Source organism: Tupaia chinensis, unplaced genomic scaffold (genome assembly GCF_000334495.1).
Source record: "Tupaia chinensis unplaced genomic scaffold, TupChi_1.0 Scaffold000272_1, whole genome shotgun sequence".
Lineage (NCBI taxonomy): Eukaryota > Metazoa > Chordata > Mammalia > Scandentia > Tupaiidae > Tupaia > Tupaia belangeri.
In genome coordinates this window covers 4,960,519-4,981,969 of record NW_006159754.1, presented here as the reverse complement: position 1 = coordinate 4,981,969, position 21,451 = coordinate 4,960,519, and the positions used below count along the sequence as shown (strand labels likewise).

General features: G+C 41.7%; 1 protein-coding gene across 1 annotated transcript in view; it reads right to left on the bottom strand.

Annotated features, from left to right (window-relative positions):
• The window catches only part of ARHGEF26 (Rho guanine nucleotide exchange factor 26), a gene marked incomplete in the record, with an annotated part of 134,204 nt that extends 114,322 nt beyond the window's left edge, over nt 1-19,882 (bottom strand). The window contains 3 exon segments of the mRNA XM_014588297.2: nt 12,419-12,564; nt 16,850-16,889; nt 18,489-19,882. Of these exon segments, the coding sequence (XP_014443783.1) occupies nt 12,419-12,564; nt 16,850-16,889; nt 18,489-19,565 (1,263 nt within the window).
• Nucleotides 19,883-21,451: the final 1,569 nt, after the last annotated feature.

The following is a 21,451-nucleotide window of genomic DNA, read 5'->3' as shown; positions in this document are numbered from 1 at the left end:
TTAAGTTCCTCCCCATGGATGCCCCAGAAACTGCATCCCTCATTGATGGCCCAGCTCCTGTTGCAGTGAAGCTGGCTGTCAGCAGGGCTGCCTATGATTTCACTTGTTGATTAATCCTGACATTTCTCCCACCACCTACATTCCTCTCTTTTACTTGTGGCTCTCTCTAACTTGCATCCCCCCTCAACTATGAGCTGCTGAGGCTGAATAGAATTTTACTATTTACTGTTCACTCTCCTCAAATGAATGAAAGATGTGGTTCTCATATATCCACCAGCAATTAAGAAGAGAAAATAAGGTTAACCAACACATGAAAAACTGAAGATTCGGTAAAAAGGTAGGACAGGGATGATTTTTAAGTAAAACAGCAGTTCTATAAAAGTACTCAGTACAAGATAAATAGCTAAAAAGTGGAGTATTCGATAAAACACAGAAGGTACAACAGACCAATAATAATGATGAACAGTCCACGAAGTAGGAATGGTAGTCAAGTCAAAGCAGATTCCAGCCCTAAACGTTCATTTTAAAAGAAGAACATATTTTCATTCTGTAATTTAAAAATAATTGTTTTAATAACTTGGCTTAAATTTTGAATTTTATATGGAAAAACTAGAAACTAATAAAAAACAATAGGGAACTGGTTAAAAGAACCAAACTTCCACTTATTTGATGTAACAGTATGTGGGCTTTAAAAGACTGTTCTAGAAGAAAGTTTAATGACATGGAAAGTCATTCATGAGACCACTCATAGGAAAAAAAAAACAGTAGGCTTAATTATGGGAAAAAATATTTATAATATCATTAGAGGGGAAAAAATACATGACAAAACTAGTATGGTAGTATTAAATTTTTGCTTAGAAGATAACCGATGTGTCCAAAATGTCAATAGTGATTGGTGAAGGAAGAGATTTCATTTTTTATTTTCTTTCGAGTTATAAGTACTTTTTGATTTTTCTATAATAGACATGTCTTAGCTTTGTAGTGAAACCACATTTTTATTTATTTTTATTTTTTAGAGAGATTGTCACTATGGGGCACATGCACTCGCCAGAGACAGAAAGTGAGAAATTACCCCTTAGGAGGGATAGCCATACTGCAATTCCTTCTTCTCCAGTCTCTCAGGATTTGAGGCACGTACACCATGTGCCAGGTGTGAGTTTTGAGCTGCCTGGTCCGGGACTCCAACCACGGTCAACTATGTGGGAATCCAGCAACGTAACCATTATGCTATCTGCTGGTCCTATTTCTTTAGTAATTTTTTTTTTTTTGAGAGGTTTTTTATTGTGTGTGTGTGTGTTTTTTTTTTTCCATAGGGCATGTGTGTGTACTTGCCAGAAAGAGAGAAACAGACAGAAAGTGAGAAATCACTCCCCAAGGGGATGGCCACGTTGCAATCCTTTCTCATCCATTCTCCTCTCGGGATCTTGGGCATACACGCACATGGGCCTGGCGTGAGTTTAAGCCACTGGGTCCAGGACTTGAACTGCAGTCGACTACATGAGAGTCCAACGACATAGCCATTAGGTCAACTGTTGGTCCCTGCTGGTCCTATTTCTATAATAGACATATCTTAGATATGTAGTAAAACTATATTTTCAATAACAAAAACTAAAACATGTTAAATCCCTTTCTCAAAAAAGAAGTAAAAGAGGGGCCAGATGGTGGCAGAATGGTAACACATGATGCTCTGTGAGGCTGATCTCCATAAGAAGGTTCCAGTTCACGTCCGGAACTCAGAGACTTCCCTGAGTACACTGGGCATGTGCGTGCCCACCATCCAGAACTGGCTGTGGCCAGGAAAAGACTGTGGCTTTAAGACCCTGTTAGGGGTTCTCTCTCTCTCTCTCTCTCTCTCTCTCTCTCTCTCTCTCTCTCACACACACACACACACACACACACACACTCATCCTCATAGAAAGAATAAATGAAGTAGTGCAGACAATAAGGATGCTTGTACCTGTATAATACTTGTATTTCTGTGTTGTTGCCTGCAGGAGAGCCTGGGAAATAAGAAGTAACCACCAGTAGATAAAGAAGCTCAGGCAAAGGGAAGTAGTAAGAAAGATTTTTGTCAAGCCCAAACCATGCAATGGCTTATGAGACAGTGTTGAAAATGAGTGATGACAGGCAGATTTACAAGTGTGAGAAGGTAAAGGAGCAGAAAGACTGGGCTGGAGTCAGCGTAACTGAGAAGGACGCCACACACACATAGTAAAGGTATGAGTCAAGGCGGGCTGAGGAAGGCAGAACAGGTCTGAGATACTTTTCTTGCAGAAGAAAAGAACACCTGTTTGTAAAGGTGGTGCCAACCTCTTAGCTGCTATTATATTTTTATTTGTTATTTTTGTAAAGTGGCAGGTGGATGGAAAAAAAAAAAAAAACCCTCTGGAACAATAGGTTACTTAGAACACTGACACTGAGGTGAATTTCTGAGGTTTGCAATAAAAATCTGACCTAGAAAAAACTTGTTTCACCAAAAAGGGTAACAAAGCAAGCCAAAGTTTTATAATAAATGTACAAAGCAGGCAGTGATTTCATTGTACAGGAATTATTGTACAGAAATCTGAGAAACAGCACAAAATTACCATCTTTCTTCTTCCATTTACCTATATAGTAAATGTCGTTTGAACCATTTATCCTCATATGGCTTTTATCTCCTACTATTCTGTCCATCTGGCCTACCTCGTTTAAGTCACTTCCTACAGAAAGAACTTTCCTGACCTTCACTGTTCTGATTCCTATCTGTGTCATTCACTTCGGCAATTTGTCCTACATTCTTTCAAAAACATCGCTTACACATTTCATTTTGGGAGCTGGCAGGTGGTGTGGTGGTTAAGGGTGTTGGACTCCCACATGGCCGACTGGGATTCAAGTCCTGGACTTGGCGGCTTGCTTTTTCACTTTCTCTCTCTCTCTCTCTCATTAAATTAAAATAAATAAATAAATGAATAAGTAAATAAAGGTAAATAAAATAATTATTAAAAAATTTATTTTTATTGTTTCCTAAACTAGGTTCAAAGATCCTGAAGTGCAGGCTAGATTTTAGACTTGCTTTAATCTTCCCCATCCAAAACTGCAGTGGAATACAAATGAGTTTTGGAATCAGGTATTAGCATTTTTCAAACTATAAGTTGTAACCCTTTAGCAAATGCCAAAATAAAGTCCATTTTTTAATAATCTATCTAAATGAAACAAAAAATAAGGAAATAATAGAGAAAATACTATATAGTGTGTTGCAAGTATCAAGAATAACTTCTGGGGAACCAGCAGTTAGCGTAAGGGCTATGTCACTGGACTCCCACGTAGTCAATCGCAGTTCACGTCCCAGACCCAGTGGCTTGAAACTCACACTGGGCGCGTGTGCGTGCATGCCCAAGATCCCGAGAGGAGAATGGAGGAGAAGGGATTGTGGTGTGACCATCCACCCTGGAGGGTGATTTCTCGCTTTCTGTCTCTATGTCCCTCTCTGTCTGTCTGGTGAGCGAATGCGCCCTATAGCGAAAAACCTCTCCAAAAAAAAAAAAAAAAGAATAACTTCTGAGCCAAGTGGCATGGTGGTTGAGGCAGGTTGAGGCAGTGGATATCACATAGCTGATTATGTGGCTCAAGTCCTGGACCCAGAGGTTTGAAAAACATGTGTGCCTGTGTGTCCCAAAACCCCAAAGGAGAGAGAAATGGAGGAGAAAGGATTATGATGTGAACTTGCCTCATGGAGTTGCTTTCTCACTCTCCCTCTCTCTGGCAAGTACATGCACCCTCTGGCAAAATTAAACACACACACACACACACACAAAAAAAAGAGTAACTTCTGGCTTATAAAACTTTGAGACATACACACACACACACACACACACACACACACACACAAACTCATACACACATACTGGTATTTCTCATTACGTTAAGCCACTGATGCAGTATGGTAGTAATGTCCTCTCCACAATGCGTAAGTTTACAGCAGACATGACAATGTGTCACTTAACACTCCTACAGACCCCAACAAAATTTGCTCTACTCAGCGGCTTCTGCAACAGATGCAGCCCAAAGTGGCCAGGTTAATTATTAGACATCGGCTGATGAGAATACAGCATTTGGGCAGTTAGCCAAAACACAATACGTGTTGAAGTGACCTGCTAAGAGAGGGGAAAGTGGCTGAGCCACTATGATCTTCTTTTTCAAAACACTAAACTAGGTAATTCCATGTGGAAGCTGAAAGGCTAGCATGAGAGTGGACCAAGGCCAAGCTAGGGTAACCTGAACTCTCAGTTACAAGAACTCAGAAACCCAGACCATGAAGGAGCTCTTAGAAGACCAGACAGGCATAGTGAAAAGAAAAAAATAAGCCAATTCATAAGAAGAAGAAAAGAGCCAACAGGCAGAGAGGTGCTGAGTAATATTACTGGCAGAGCAACAGAGAGAGATACAATTCCTGCTCTTCCAGAACCCATGCATCCATCACTGGAAGAAAGTTCAAAAGCGCTATTTCAGGTCATCTCAAGACCCTAACTGAAACAGTGAGGGAGCAGCCATTCTCAGCATCTCAGAAGCCCAGCTGGCCTGCATAGAAAGCAGAGAAACAGTACCTGCCCTCATGGTATCATCATGAGGACTACCCAGGCTACCTGTGAAATCACCTTGTACAGTCCTAGGTGGACAATAGGTTCTCTGCAAATGTTGGTAAATAATTAAACCGCATGGAAATAAATCAATATTGTGAGAGTCCACAGCAGATCCCACTCCCACTAACCTGCCAGTCAGCCATCACACTGCCTGCTCAAATTGAGACTTTCAACCCGTGGATACGAGGCTCCCTGCTGCTCAGTAGAAGAGGCAACAGCCATACTCCTCTTGCACTCCATTACCAGAAGCAGGATTTCTTGCCACCCAAACTAGAACACACTGCATTACTGTCATTGAGTGGACGGCAGAGTTCATTTTCTACACCAAAGGAGAAAATAATCTTCGATTTCCCTTTACTAGCAATAATGATTTCCCTCTATTGACTTTGTAGTCCTTACCTCTTTAAATAATAGAAATACAGATCATGAATAACCAATTCATCTTAAGACATTGAGTAGAGGCTAATCATCTAGAAAATCAACAGGCTATAAATATTCTAGGTAAGTCAACAAGGTTTGAGTAATACATTTTGAAGGACTAATTTTATGTTTAAACATTCAGGGACTAGATGGTGGTGCAGCAGCAAACTACAATCTGAGACAAGATACATCAGGAAAAAAAGCAAGTATATTAAAAATAAATTGAATGCTATTTATATACTATTAATCTATATGTTTTCATTAAATGTTTCTATGTAGATTTTGAGAAGAGTATTGCTAATTGAGAACAACATTATTTACGGAGAAAGAGTGAGGGATTGGGATTGCTATGATCAGAAAGGACTTTAGTCTTATCTGAAACATTCGGATTCTTAATGTATTCCTAATATAGGTCAAAATCAATTTAATTTTACTAGGGACAAGACCTTGTAGAGGCTGGTTCTGGCCCAGGTTAAGCAGTCACTACATTCCCCGGTCCTAACTAGAACGGGGACTCTGGTGGGGATCTCAGGGCTAGGCACAGAATGGTCTACTTATAAAGATAGAACATTCCAGAAGACCCACTGTCTAGTCTAGAAGTGTGGAGCAGTATGTGCTTGCCAGTCCCAGCTGTTGAACTATGAGTATTAAGTTAGTCAAAAATGAAAAATGATAGTATTTTCTGTATTTTAAATATAAAAGATAGCTATGGTAAAGTAATGAACCACCATCTAAGGTAAAAAATAATTTTATGAGGTTTCTGTGTTGCAAAACTATAAATGAGTACTTCTATGGCCACAGAAATCAGTATTTTAAGCAACAAGTCACTGAATGACTAAAAATTCAGGGAAAAGGAAGAAAGAGTTAGGGACAAGGATGAAAGAGTTTTATGGCCGTTAATAAACAAAGTCCAAATCTGAAAGAATAAGTCCTATCAGATTGAACTGCTAAGACTCCAAAGTGTCAATTATATTTTCAACTGAACAAAATTACATTTAAAATAATATTTCCATTTTTAAAATCTCCCTTTCTCATTCCACAAGTTCCAGAAAGTCTCTCATAGGTAAATTATGTGTGCCTTGAGGGCCAAGTCCAGAACCCACAAAGGCTGAAATGAAAATTCTAGATCTCCAATTAGCCACACTAAGCACAAAGGAAGAATTACTTTGATCAAAATGTAAAAACCACTTCCTCATAAAGAGTTTAAATTGGGAGGGGGGACAGATGGTGGCATAGCAGTAAAACACAATGCTCAGTGAGGTAATCCGACATGGGAAGGTTCTCGGTTCAAGTCTGAAGACCTCCCTATACATTCCAAGCACATGATTGCCTATATTGGGGACTGATCGAAGGCTGGGTGTGGGGGAGGGGGTAGATCACAGCATCAAGACCCTCTTGTGGGCTCTGCCTCTCTCTCTCCTGCTCACTCACTTATAAAAAAGGAAGAAATAAACTTTAAAAAAATTTAATATTTTTGAGAAAACTGAAGAAACTTTCAAAGTGATGCAAGATTACTGATCAAGTCACGTATCAGTGAGTACAAAAGAAGACAGCAGAAAATGACTGTCTTAGGTGTTGAATACAAATATAAAATAAACCAACGTGCTTCAGTTCCTGCCTCTGGAGCCTGAACATCCTTTACAAAAGTACCTGGTATTTCATGAAATTACACAAACACACCCCATGGCAAACAAAAGGGGTCAGGGCATGGCTGGCAAGTGTGGCTTTAGTGCAGTCACTGAACTTAACAAAACAAATAGTGAACAAAACAAATAGTGGTTTCGCAACACACATTTCTCAGTACGTGCATAGTATGTGATCTCCGGGTGGGGGCAGTTATGATGAAAAGGAAACATGCTCTAGTCAAAATCTACCTAAAAGAAGAGTAAGTACATACTTGTGGAATCTTATCCAATGGTGAGCCCTAGAGAAAACCTGAAGCTCACCTCGCATCCAGACTCGGGTGGTTACACACCTGGCACTAACTGGAACAAGCATGTGCTGTTCTGTCCCTGACTACTATGGTCAATATTTTTCTTCAAACCCAGAAGCTTTTCTCAGAGATCGAAGAACTGTTGGCCTAGTTCTCACACCAAGCCATTCGCCTGTGTGCTGGAAGTTCCCTGTCTCTCAGCCATTCCTGATAATTCTCTTTAGAGGTCAAAAATGACTTTTCAAGTTCAAAGTCTCAACTCTCTTGTACATAGGACCAACCAAACTATTGAACCATGGCAATTTAAATTAGTGCAAATACATTCATGTTGCCCAAGGTCGGGAGAATAGCAGAGTTCTCTTCCCTGGGGGGGGACCCTGTATTTCTAATTAAGAATAGATCTATAGGGAACCAGCAGTTAGCGTAATGGCTATGTTGCTGGACTCCCACGTAGTTGACCGCGGTTCGCGTCCTGGACCTGGTGGCTTAAAACTCAGGCTGAGTACTTGTGCGTGTGTGCCCAAGATCCCGAGAGGAAAATGGAGGAGAAGGGACTGCAGCGTGACCATCCCCCCTGGGGGGTGATTTCTCGCTTTCTGTCTCTATGTCTCTCTCTGTCTGTCTGGCAAGCGCATGTGCCCTATAGAGAAAACCTCTCCAAAAAAAAAAGAATAGATCTATAAACTTTGACAAATGAATGAAGGGTCAGCCTGTCCCCATCTTCTGAGAGTAAGAAGCTCAGGTTGTATTCCTGACTACCATCTGCCTCTACATGGAGAAGCTTGGCAGAGACACCGCTGCTAAATATATACGCCATTAATTCACTTAAATCCTACTATGAAAGTCTTGGACAGCCTAAACATCTATTATTCTATTGAGCCCAATTAAATATATGCCTCTCTAACACAGTTCTAATTTTCTTTTATTCTCCTATGACCGCAGTTGAACCTGTTTCAACACTGGAACTGGGGAAGCGCCTGTCACCATGTCACCTGTATGCCTGAACAGTGACCAATGAAAACAAAGGAGGCACACAAACACGTTCAAACTACCCCACAGACTGAAGACCTTATGTAACGACCATAAAATACTGCACAATGTTGCACTACAAGAGTTTTTGGCATACTGAATGCTTCTTATGGTTAACTGATTAGGAAAGTTTCATCATTCCAGGAGGCAGACAGGTATGTTATGAAGATAAAAGATTTTTTAGAAAATAAAACAATCAACAGCAGTCAATGCACATATATACTGCACTCATCTCTTAAGAAGTGACTCAAGGTACATGCCACATGGAGACCAAACCCATTTTCAGAAAATTCTGGTCCTATCCTCTTTCTGGGATTTAGGCCTTGCCAAGTGAAGACATTCATGTTAAATGATATATACAAGATAAGAAGGGGGCTACCCTACTAAACTGATAGATGGAAAGTTAAGCATGGGAGCCCACCATGGTGGCACAGGCGATTAGGCACTGTTGCGTAATTTTGGGACCATATGGAAAGGCCCAAGGTTTGAATCCCAGGTTATTCTAAACATGTCAGATCTCAGATGGTTGGAAGGTAGTACATAGGATCATGGCTTGGCAACATCATGCTAGCATCCCCATCTCTCTCCATTTCTCTCTCTCATGAAAGGACGAAACTAAAAAAAAAAGTCAAAGTAGGGAGGGACCAAAGGGTGCCAGAGCAGTAAAACACAATACTCTTGGAGGAAATCTCAGGTAGGCTGATTCCCAGTTCAAGTCTAGAGATTCCCTGAGTACCCTGGTCACATGATCTGGGGCTGGCTGAGGGTTGAGGGGTGTCTGCAGAAAAGGGACCCTAAAGGGACCCTATTAAGGGGTGCTGTCTCTCTCTCTCTTTGTTTCTCTTCTAGAAGAAATTAAAAAAAAAATAAAACTTAAAAAAAAAGTTAAGCATGGAAGGATGATGAAAAAAATACATAAAAAGCAGTAGCCTTCCAGGACCTGCCCTAAATACTGGAGCTCCTCCAAGGAGGGATCAGGATACGAGGACAGCAGAGCAATGGAAGTGCTGTCACTTCTGAGAAACATCTTGACATTGTCAGTAGTTCATGAAGTCTCTTCTTGTTAGGGTTCTCACTGCAACTTGGAGATTTACTGATGGGCTTCTACAGGGGTAGCAGTTAGTTACATTTTTGGTATTAAAATAGCTACTTTTCAAAAAGCCAGAAGCGGTTACATCTTTTGGGTGGATAGGAAACCCACCCGAGAAAGAACAAAGAGAACTTCAGGGTAGTGATTACATCTGGGGAAGGCAGGAGAACAGGACTAGGGAATGGAAATGGTGTAGCTACAGGGGCTAAAAAACAGAGTCTAAAGCAAACTATGCTCAAATGCTAACATTTGTCCAATCTGAGTGGTGGGTACACAGAAATCTATTCATATTTCTTATTTTCTTAATGTTTTGCCTGTGTGAAGTACTTTATAATTTTAAAAAGAAAGTAAAATTTAAGTGAAAAGGAGACACAAAAAGCACAAAGAAAATGCAGGCTGTGCCCGGGCAATGCTAAGTGGCAAAGTCCAAGTATGTTGCCTTGATTAAATGTAACTGCCAGGCAACCCGATAAATACACACAAACCTCCTGGAAACATTCAAATCCAAGAGAACACACACTAAGTTGGAATCCACTTTATAGTTTTACATTTTATTGCAAGATAGTCCTTTGCTATCGATCTTGTTAATGAAAGGCATATCAGTGCATTTATCCTTCACCAAACAAAACGCATGTTCGTATTTGAAGATGTACTGAAGGACACATACTAATATTTATTTGCATGTCTACCTGTTCATCTAGCCAAACCCCCAGAGGTATACATATGAGGAATCTTCAAAATAAAATGTTCATGGAAAATGTGTATAGAAAAAGTATACATGGATTTTTTTCGCATCAAAATAAATTAAAATAAACTCGCTTTATTTCTCTTTTCCATGAACTTTTTAAAATTTCTTCACATGGTGTTCGATTTTTAGTGCTAAAGCTAAGTTAGCTCAGAGTATAACTGTCACAAAAGTCCATGTTTCTATTCAGTGTTGGGAAACCAATAGCAGAACTCAGGCTTGTACTAATGAACACAGCCGCGACAGAGAGAAAAACACAAAAAATCCACAGCCTCCTTCTCCTGGATCCTCTACCAAACAGTCCAGACCAACAACTGAATGATAGACATGTACAGCTGACACAGGCTCTATGGACTTGTCACCAGTTTTTCCAAGTATCTGTTTTGGTATATACGTATCAGGATTGGATTAGAGCATAAGGCTACTAGTATACCAATTCTGTGGAGAGGTCTTACTGCCTTACCATACTCAAAAATAAAAAATATCACCAAAGTTGCATACTGTTAGCACAGGGGCCATGCCTGACCTGTAGCTTTTTTGTTGGACTCACACAACATTTCTTTAAAATTCGTATTAGGGGGACCAGCACATGAGTAATAGTTATATCACTGGGCTCCCATCTAGTTGACCGCGGTTGGAGTCCCAGACCTGGTATCTTAAATCTCATGGTGGATGTGTGTGTGCGTGCATGCCAAAGGTCCCAAGAGGAAAACGGAGGAGATGGGATTGTGGCGTGGCCATCCCCCCTGGGGGGCAATTTCTCACTTTGTGTTTCTCTGTCTCTCTCTGTCTTTCTGGTGAGTGCCCAAACCCTTTAACAAAAATCTCTCCCTGAAGAAAAAAAACAAAAAACAAAAAACAAACAAACAAAAAAAAACCTAAAAAAAAAAAATCTTTAATTAGGATAATACACATAAAAACCTATATTTCTATATTTTATTTTCTAAATATTATAAGATCTGCAACATGGAGCTCTCATACTTACCTGGTATGAGCTCGGTTCATATAAGGCCTGGTCACACAACTCCTGTTAACACACTCTTACGCACATGCACCAGCACTCCTTATTCATGTTACTGGCCCTGCCATTGTAGGCATTTCAACCTGTGGTCCAATATTTTTTTAAGAATTATTTTATTTTAACTTTATTAATTAAGTAATTTATTTATTTTCATTTGACCAGAGAGGGACAGAGTAAGAGAGGGAGGGAGAAAGTGAGAAAGCAAGCTGCCAGGTCCAGGACCCAAACCGCAGTTGGCCATGTGTGAGTCCAGCATCCTTAATCACCACCCCACCTGCTGGCCCCAACCTAAGGTCCAATATTAAGGGTACCACACCTCAGAGGCACGAGAAATAAATAGACCCTCCCTAGAACAAAATTAGGAGGTAGGAGAGGGAGAGGAAGAAAGGGCCTGCTTCCTAGAATTTTGCATCTGAATACAAGTCAGGGGAGGTAGATCCTAAATAAGAAATTGTCCCGCACCAGTAAAATGCATACATTCCCATAGTCCTAGCTATACAGTGCCAACATACACAAAGCGATTCCCCACTCTGAACAACATTCATTGCACCTTAAGAAAGAATCGTCTCTGCTCCGATATTGCCTAAGGACTCAGGGAGATGTACTGGCTTTTCTCTGAGGCAATGCTCCCACTGCCCAAGCCAGCCATGAGAATTCCTTTCTACTTGCTAATGCATCAGACACCCTCAAATGCTGTGCCCAAACTCTTATCAAGTAAACTGAGCACCACACTGTGACATTTTACAAGCTAAGAGGAAAAGAAATTATGGCTAAGAAGCAAAAGATGTCTGATGCGGAGCACAGAGATTACTCTTCAACATGAAAATAAGTATTGGAAATACGCACACACAAATGCACAGAGGGAGAAAAAATTATTAATCAACAAAGAAAATACGAGAGTATATACATCAAATGAAATTTCCAAGAAAGAGCTATAATAAACTTCCTAGTATATATATACATACACACACATGCACAGATGTATATACAACCATGATTATGATAAAGTTCAAGAAATAGTAAGACCTTACTACACATACACTGCATTACAAAAAAGAAAGGAAAATAAAAAATATAGGCAAATAAAGTTTCCAGAGTCATAGTACAGTCTCAAGGCACTTTATTTTTAAAAATTATTTATTTACTTTATTTTAGATATTGTATATTATATAATAATAATAATTATTATTATTATTTTAAGTTTGTTATAGCGCATGTGTGCTCACCAGAAAGAGACAGAGAGAAAGCAAGAAAACAAGCCCCCAGGTCTGGTACTCAAAACATGGTCGGCCACGTGGGAGTACAACGCACCAACCACCACGCCACCTGCTGACCCAACACACTTTATTTTATTGAAACCTAATTTTCCTGATCAGAATTGTTGAAGTTCATCTTCTCATTAGTGTCTGCAGAGTTTCAAGAGACATTTCGCAATCTAAAAAGAAGAGCCTTTTTCTTAAGGGTTACAAGATCACTGACAGAAAAAATAAAAGCCACAAGCATGATAATTTACACAACTTGGCTTTTGCCTCCTGCAGAAGGAAAGAAGGTACGCACTCACCGCAGACAGCTGGCTCCACGTGGATCTCAGGGGCTTATGGTGAATCACAATTTTTTCATCTGGCTTCTGTTCTTTAGGCTCCGACTCTTCATCAGAGTCGATGTCAAGAGCCTTTTCTTTGTAGTTTTGGTACAGGACTGCATTTTCTGCACGAACGCAAGTATCACATGTCACTAATTGCCCTAATCATTATACTACTTATTCTAAAATACATTCATATTTACACAATGTTTGGTCACCAGTTTAATGAACAAATACACAGAGTAATTACAAAAATGTGTTGTGTTTTTTTCTTACACAGTTCTGCCCCAAACTCACCTGGAGAGGAAGGTAAAAGGAAAGGAAGGGAAGGGAAGGGAAGGGAAGGGAAGGGAAGGGAAGGGAAGGGAAGGGAAGGGAAGGGAAGGGGAACTGCATTCCATACATGAAATGCTAACTGAAGCAATGTTTCCATGTCTCTATTACTCAAGAAGGATAATGAAGACTATTAAATACTTCCTTAAGTTACATTGAATTCACACCCAACCTTTTCTTCACGAGCCTTCACTATTCTTTTATCTATTTAATAAACCTTTACTGCATATCTATAGTATGCCAAGGGCTAAGAATGAAACAAAAGATACCTGTCACACTCTCATGAGCTAACAATTCAATGAGAAAAATGGTCAAATTTACTCATGCATTTACTCATTCAACTGATACAGAAAATACCTAGTAGGTGCCAGCAACTGCTAGGCACTAGAAATACAACACTGGGCAAAAAAATGATAAAAAATATTTCAGTCTTCATGGAACTGGCATTAGTGTGCAAGAGAAATGCAACAAACAGGTAATTTTCATGGTATTTCTGGTACTGGTAAGTGTCATAGAGAAAAATAAAACAAGGAAAGGGGGTTGCAAGTGCTGGAAGAAAGGTATGTGGGCTTTAAACAGGGTAGTTTAGAAAGGTCTCGCCAAAGTGACATTAAGCAAAGACGTAAAGAGGTGAGAAAGGGAAGGGAAGGGAAGGGAAGGGAAGGGAAGGGAAGGGAAGGGGAACTGCATTCCATACATGAAATGCTAACTGAAGCAATGTTTCCATGTCTCTATTACTCAAGAAGGATAATGAAGACTATTAAATACTTCCTTAAGTTACATTGAATTCACACCCAACCTTTTCTTCACGAGCCTTCACTATTCTTTTATCTATTTAATAAACCTTTACTGCATATCTATAGTATGCCAAGGGCTAAGAATGAAACAAAAGATACCTGTCACACTCTCATGAGCTAACAATTCAATGAGAAAAATGGTCAAATTTACTCATGCATTTACTCATTCAACTGATACAGAAAATACCTAGTAGGTGCCAGCAACTGCTAGGCACTAGAAATACAACACTGGGCAAAAAAATGATAAAAAATATTTCAGTCTTCATGGAACTGGCATTAGTGTGCAAGAGAAATGCAACAAACAGGTAATTTTCATGGTATTTCTGGTACTGGTAAGTGTCATAGAGAAAAATAAAACAAGGAAAGGGGGTTGCAAGTGCTGGAAGAAAGGTATGTGGGCTTTAAACAGGGTAGTTTAGAAAGGTCTCGCCAAAGTGACATTAAGCAAAGACGTAAAGAGGTGAGAAAGCTAACCACCTGTGGCCTAAGAAAGGACATCTTCTCACAGGGAACAGCAAGTACGAAGGCCCTGAGGCAGGAATCTGCTTAGTAAATAAATACAGGGACAGCAAGGAGGCCTATGTGTCTGGAGCACTGTATGGGAGGGAGAAAATTAGAGAAGTTGGGTTTTGAGGGTAAATAGAGGGCAGATCATGTAGGGCCTTGCTTCAAGCCACCAAGGGACTGTTATTTTTATTCCAAGTATGATGGATGGCAAGTAAAGTTGAAGACACAATGATCTTACACAGATACACACCTACAAACTGAAGATTTATACACACTGAGAACAGATTGTGTGATCACAGCAAAGCGTGATCTAGTCTGAGAGGAAGGTGTCCATGAGGAAATCTTACTATTTGAAAACTCAGATGCTACCGAACTAAAGGAAAAACTCTACGCAAAAGTCCAGAAACAAGAAGAAACCTAATACCTTAGAAAACCTACGGTAGATCACTGTGGCTGTGGCTTGGGTGTGTCCAATGGCCAAAGGGACTGAAGAAAGTTTAGAGAGACAGCCAGATAGTCCTAATTGAGCAAAGTTTTGTAGGCCAGGTTGAAAAACTGGATTTTACCCTGAAAACAAAAGGACTGTATTTCATTAACACTGTAATGATTGTATTCTATCTTGAATGCGATGGGAAGTCCCTAAAAAAATGTTTGCTTAGATTGGAGGGCAAAATACTGACTACCTAGGAGACTAATTACAATGCTGGGGTGATCAATGAAAGATGATGAAGACTTGGGCCATACAACTTTGAAAGGACTGGTGACAGATTATATTTGGGAGCAGAGAAAAGAAAGTGGTAAGGATGTTTATGAGGTCATCAGGTCCCACAAATGGAAAGTAAGAGATGAGAATACCAGAAGAGATTGAGAGCTAGCGGGGAAAATATGGTTTGGAATGTACTGAGTTTGAAACGTCTTTCCCATCTAATAAAGCTTACAAACACCTGCTTGTTCTCTTATTGACTACAGATTGTTATGTATTCTCTATGATTAATGCAACAATGGAGCTAATGCAAAATTTCACTTTTTTTCTGATTGTTCTGCATACATAAAACAGATTATGAGAGGGAAAAAATTGAGTTTTTCCCAGTCCTTAAAATAGTTAATGGTAAGCACAAAGTCAAGGCACAACATTGAGATGTGTTTTCATTCATACTCATAACAATGTGGGTAACAGAATTATTAAATGCATTTTACACATGATGAAACTGGGGCTCAGTCAAGTTCACATTCTTGCTCAATGTCACTCAACCGATGAGCAGAAGCAGTGGGACAGCTATCTAAGTCTGTCCAGATCCTGTATCACAGCTTCTCACCACTGGGCTACACTGCTTCCTGACTTATATTCTTATTAGTCATCAATTGTAAAAATTCTTGCATTGTCACACCCATAAGTGTGAAAAAGAATTTCTAGGTCATCATATTTGAGAAGAGATGAGAAAATACACAGAAAGAGCTCCTTATAACAGAAACGTAAGACTAGTTATAATGAAGATCTGCCTCTGCCTTTAAAAATACTCTGAATTTTTAACCCTCTGAGGCAAAGGTCACAGATCAATATCAATGTCAAATTCCAGGGGATATAAAGAATCTTCCTAAGTAGATATTAGGCAGACACCCTTCAATTCACACATTCATAGAGTGGTACAAGAGGAAGAAAACTTGGGCAAAGAACCAAATCTGCATCCTAAGACTGGCTGTCTTACTAGCTGTGTGATAGTAGACAGGTTTTAAATCTCTTAGAGCTTCCAGGGTTCTCAGTTATAAAATTAGAGAGAGAAATTTATCCTAACCAGGTAGAGTCCTGTTTCTGGATTTCATTTCCACATAGCAACAATTTCCTAAGACTGGTGCAATGAACAGTTTTTTGTAAATTAGTCATTTTTAAAGACTCCAATGGGAAACTCATCTTTATAAAAATTAAAGAAGGAAATGTTTTATAATCAATCACCCAAGGTTATATATTTTATAACTCTTGGTAGTTTTACATTAGCTTTACTCTTATAAAGGGGCTTCATTATTCTTCATTATTCTTTAAAGCTTGGAAAATCTTAGCATTTCAAAGCATGACAGACACCAATAACCCTTACTCCTCCATGACCCTCCCGCCCTGCAAGGCTACAGCTGGGACAGATCCCTTCATGCTCTTCCAGTTGGCTGACACTTGACCCATCTATTTACAGAAAGTCCACTAATCTGATTAGGGTTTGAACACCTGGTTAAAGCTGCTTTTGTTTTTGAGATCCTTAACAAAAAATACTATATGGGTAGCAAATTCTTAAGACTATATTTTGGTCAGCTAGGAGCGTTATATTTCCCTGAAGTTGAAACTTAATAAGGAAATAGGAAGTTAGAAAGGATAACAAAAATGTGGAAATAGAAGGAAAAGAATATTAAGTCAAAGGAAACGTGTCCAAAGAAAATATGACTTAAAATCTAGAAGCCAAATCAGAATTTTCAACTGAAAGTTAGAGCTTGTTCTTATTTAGTTATTTATTTATTTTTGAGAAAGATGGAGCTGGAGCCAAATTAGAATAGAATGAAATAACCCAAGACACTGAAACAGTTATCAACTTATTAAAAAAATTAATTTTACTCACTGTTAATATAATTAGATAAAAATTTAGCTCAGTGCAGGGCTTTGTACTCTATAATTCAGTAAACTGAACATTTTTCTCATCTTAAGTATTTTTGCTACCACAGTTGGATTTCAACTTCTAATTGATATTCCACATTGGCACAGCAATAAAAGTCTGGAAAATCAAATGCTTACCTTCCCCATCAAATGTTCCTTGTCCTTTCAGCATTTTTTTCTAAGAGACACAAAAAGAAAAAAAAAAAAAAAGGAAAAAGCAAACCAAACCATGAATGAATGTGCCAAATAGAAAACGCAGCTATTTTAAGTAAAAGTACTTTTTATTGTTACAGTCATTAGGTTTCCAAAAGCAGAGCAGATGATCCCTAGAGCAGCTCGCTCCTGTGACCACTACAATTCCCGGAATGGTGAAATAAAATGTGCAGGGTTCCCCACACCCCATCAAAGCGGATTGAGAATCCTCAAATGACCACCACGGCAGCTCATTTCACTACTCGTGATTCACCGTCACTAAGCTTTCCTATGTTTGTAGAGTCAGAAAAAAAACCACATAAACTGTTAAGTAATTTCTTTTCTTTGAGACCATAGCTCTCAAATGAAACAGGCTTGTCCGTGTATTACATATGCGACATTTTTACAAAACGGTTCCAGTTCTCTGCTTAATCATAAAAAAGGGGAGAGGGGCTGCCAAAAGGAATCTTTGCCCTGTTGCCAAGACCTGCCTTATTTCTGGAGAAGGCAGCACACACTTCAAAATATCCCCCTCTAGTGTTTCCTATTTTATTATGCATATTTGGCAGTATCTGAGGAAGCACAGCTCCTAGGCCTTTATCTGGAAGCAGTACCAATATTTACCCCCACATCAAGTTTTGAGCTACCAATCTGTGAATGCATGCCAGGACAAATGGGAATAAAATACCAAGGGCATGGGGACAGAGGCAAGTAACAAAACGGATGACAACTTATTTGTGTCTTTTGTGATTCTGGCAAGTGATCTTAAAATTCTCATTTTACCTGGATGACATCAAATGTGTGATCACCACTCCAAGAAAAAGAAAAAAAAAAACCAGCAAGTAAAAACAGAATATCAAAAAGCAGAGGCTGAAACAGAAATCAGTATTTTCCTGTATCAGCTGTGATACAGATAACACTCTCACCTGTAACCAACAACCTGACCAGAGTGAAGAGAACAGATCCTTAGGGCGCTGGGCTCCTCTCCCCTTAGCAGCCAACTGTACCTTCATGTGTTCAGAGAGCCAGCAGGTGGTGTGGTGGTTAAGGTGCTGGACTCCCAAAGGACCCACCAGTTTGAGTCCCAGACCACTTGCTTGAAAATCACTCTGCACATGCCTGCCTAAAATCCTAGGGGATGAACAGAATGATGGGGGCCATACCCCTCCCCTCCCAGGGTGATTTCTCACTTTCCCTTTCATAGTCTCTCTGTCTCTCCACCCAGCACACATGCCCTAAGGCAAAAACCTTTAAAAATAAAAATAAAGTGTTCAGGATTCACTCAACCAATACTTAATTTGGTGTAAATGTTTTCCATTTGTACATCACCCCCCCCCCCAATTTTGCTTGGGCTTGGAAAGTTAAAAGCTGTGAGCTTCACTCCCACACTTAAACTTGCATTAAACTTGGCTATTTCTGACAACAAACAGAATGGCCCAGAGTTGTCTGCACACCGTGGTATCAACAGCAAAAACAAAATTAAAAGAGAATACTTATGATTTCCTCTGGGCTGCTCCTCCCACCCCCAGCATATTCGCTTTTGGCTCAGCAAGCGGCATGGGTGGACACTCACGCCCCTTCTTACCTTCATCCTTCCCAAGCTGGAAAACTTCTCCTTGTCTTCCATCACTGCTTTCAGAACCGGCTGAGACATTCTGTTCTTCTTCTTCGAGCTGTTAGGGCTGTCGAAATCAAAGCCACTAACTACTGCTCGGCGGTAGGATGTGGACCGCAAGCCTCTCCGCAGAGACCCCGGACTGTCCACGTCGTTGTCGACCTCGCCCTCCTCCCCAGCGTGGCCCAGGGCTGTTCCCAGGCCCTCCACCATGCTGCGCACTTTGAGGAGTCGCTTGTGGGGATCTACATTCTGACCGTTGGATTTACTTATCTTAATTTCCGAGGCCAGGCTCTTGGGAATGATCTGCTGCTTCCCAACTTTGAGGGCAGCGGGGCTGTTTGTACTCAAAACCACCGAAGGACTCTCAGGGTGCTCGGTCTCCTGGGACGGGAGTCTTTGGAGTGGGAGTTTTTGTTCCGAACTCCTTTTCTGGGGCGCAGGAGAAAGTCTCCAGGATCCCGGTTCCGGCTCCTTGGTGGTCTGACCGGATTGCGGAGCCAAGCCAGGAGAATGGTTATCAGGGGCAAGACCCTTTGCAGGGGGCGAAGGCACCGGGCTGAAAGTCAACCGAGTAGGGTCCTCCTCTGGGCTGCAGGGGACGAGCGCGTTAGCAGTCCGCTGGGGGCGCAGCGGCGACGCAGGCGAGGTCATCGTGCCATTTGCTGGGGATTTCGGAGAGCCAGCCGGCGCCGCTTTGGGGACCAGAGGTGACTTGGGCCGTTGGAGTCGTGGAGAAGCAGCGTTGTACTCCGGGGAAACCGTCCCGCCATTGGCCACCACTCTCCGAGGGACGTGCAGAAGCAGGGGGCTTCTCTGGACTGTCCTGCCGTCGGCGGCTGTGAGCACTTGGGCCCGAGTCTGCGCAGCGGGAGGAGTCCCTCTGTCCTCCACCGGGAAATCCGTGATCAATAACCCGTTGGGGCTCTGGTAAGACTGAGGCCTCGGCTTGCTCCGACTCAGCAGCGGAGGCTGAGGGGTCGATCGCCTCCGCCACAATGGGGTCGAGCTGTTGCTAGAAAAATCCACTTCGCTTTCGCTGTCCATAGTGGGACCTTCGGGGTCACAATCGGGGGCGGGGGTGGGGTGTGTGTATGTGTGACAACACCCACTAGTCTTGCCAAAAGAGGAAAGAACTTATGGAACTTTGCCTCTGGACAACCGAGCACGCCTCGCAGACTCGCGCGCTCTGAGCTCGGCGGTCACCCTGCGGTGGCGCGGGACGCAGCTGCGCGGCGCTTACCCGCCCTTTCTCGGGCAAAAACTGCGCCCGCCGCGCTGCTCCGTCTGTGTGGAATCTGGGCTGCAGCCCAGGCAGCCCACCTCCGCGTGCCTCCTGCGCCCAAAGACCACCCGGAAATGAGCGCGCCACCAATTTGCCGGGCTAAAACCGCTGTACAAGAAACTTGGGACCGGTTCAGCTTTCTGGGGAAACTCGCCGCGGGACGCTCCTCTCCGCCGCCATCCAGCCGCCCGCTCCCGTCATGAGTCCCCTAGCTCTTAAGCTGCTGAACTCCCAGGCAGATTTACCTTCCCGGGCTTGTCCAGTCTGGGGCCAGGGAGCGCTCAGCGCCCGGTGGGTGGCCCGGGTCCGAGACCGAAGTGCCTCAGCTGCAGCTCTGGAGAGCCCAGCAGCCGACCTCGGCGCCGGCTCCTCCCCCCAACCAGCCCCGCCCCCCCCCAGGCCCCCTTTTTTGGGGTCAGCCCGCTGAGTGCTGTATGAACACCCCCGCGTGCCTCGAATCTGCTCTTGCATCTGTGTGAAATAGACGTGCACACCTGAGCTGAATGCCAAGCTCCAGGGCTCCGGGCTGGGAGCTGCGCACTAGGGGTGACTATCGCTGGGAGCACAGCGTGGGAAGAAGTGTCTGAACCTTGCCAGAGGTGCAACTTACAGAGAGCCCTGAGCTCCGGGGAATCACTCGTCTTTAAAACGTGAACGCGCCGCCAAAAAGAATAGGAATGCTAGAGCAAAAATGCAGCTCTAATGCGGAGAGCCATGCCCCTCTCATTATTTGGGTAGTCTTAAAACACACAAGTACGACGGAGTCTCTCACTGATTAAAGAGGCTTTTAGTAAAGCGATTTCCTTGTTTGTGCCTCGAATATTTCAGGGAGGAAATACACTGGAAGTTTGAGAGGGGAATGAGTGGCTAGGAAGTCAGAGGAAGGGAAGGTTTTCATTTAAAAATATTTGGACCTTGCGTATTTTCAACTTTGAAAGTTACCTACCAAAAATAAGCACAATATCAACTTTAAAAAAAAGTACTGATTTCCTACTGTACATAGAATAAAATTTAGAACCCCAGCTACCTGTTCTCCTGTTCCTCAGTTATTAAAATTTGTAAACATATACTTATTTACATGTTCACTTATATGTTCTGTCTTCACTGTAAACTGCAAGAGAGCAGGGGCCATGTTTGTTTCCCTTCCATATTCCAGGCCCATGGTGGACACTGTAAATATGAATGAGTGAATAAATGAATGAATGAGAGGGATGAAATGAGAACAGTGACCATTTCTCACAGAGGGCTTGGTTGCCAAGTAGTGGAAAGTTGGTGTGTCCTGGCCAAGCTCCTTCTTGTAGAAGAACAAGGCAAACTTGAGAAGACAAATGATTTTTTGACCATAACATCTGTATAATTGGTTCTAATAGCAAGACATATGGGCCCTCCTCCAGGTCCCCTCTCAGCATTCATGCACCAGCAGGAGTGAAGGGAGCATCCACAGTGTGCAAGTTAGGCTGCTGTGTTGCTATAAATACAATACATTGAATGTAATGGCAAAAACATGAAGAGGCAATTCTGGTTGTGAGATGAAGGATGGTGTCTTTCATTTTTTTAATATATTTTTTCAGGAATGAAGGGAGCATCCACAGTGTGCAAGTTAGGCTGCTGTGTTGCTATAAATACAATACATTGAATGTAATGGCAA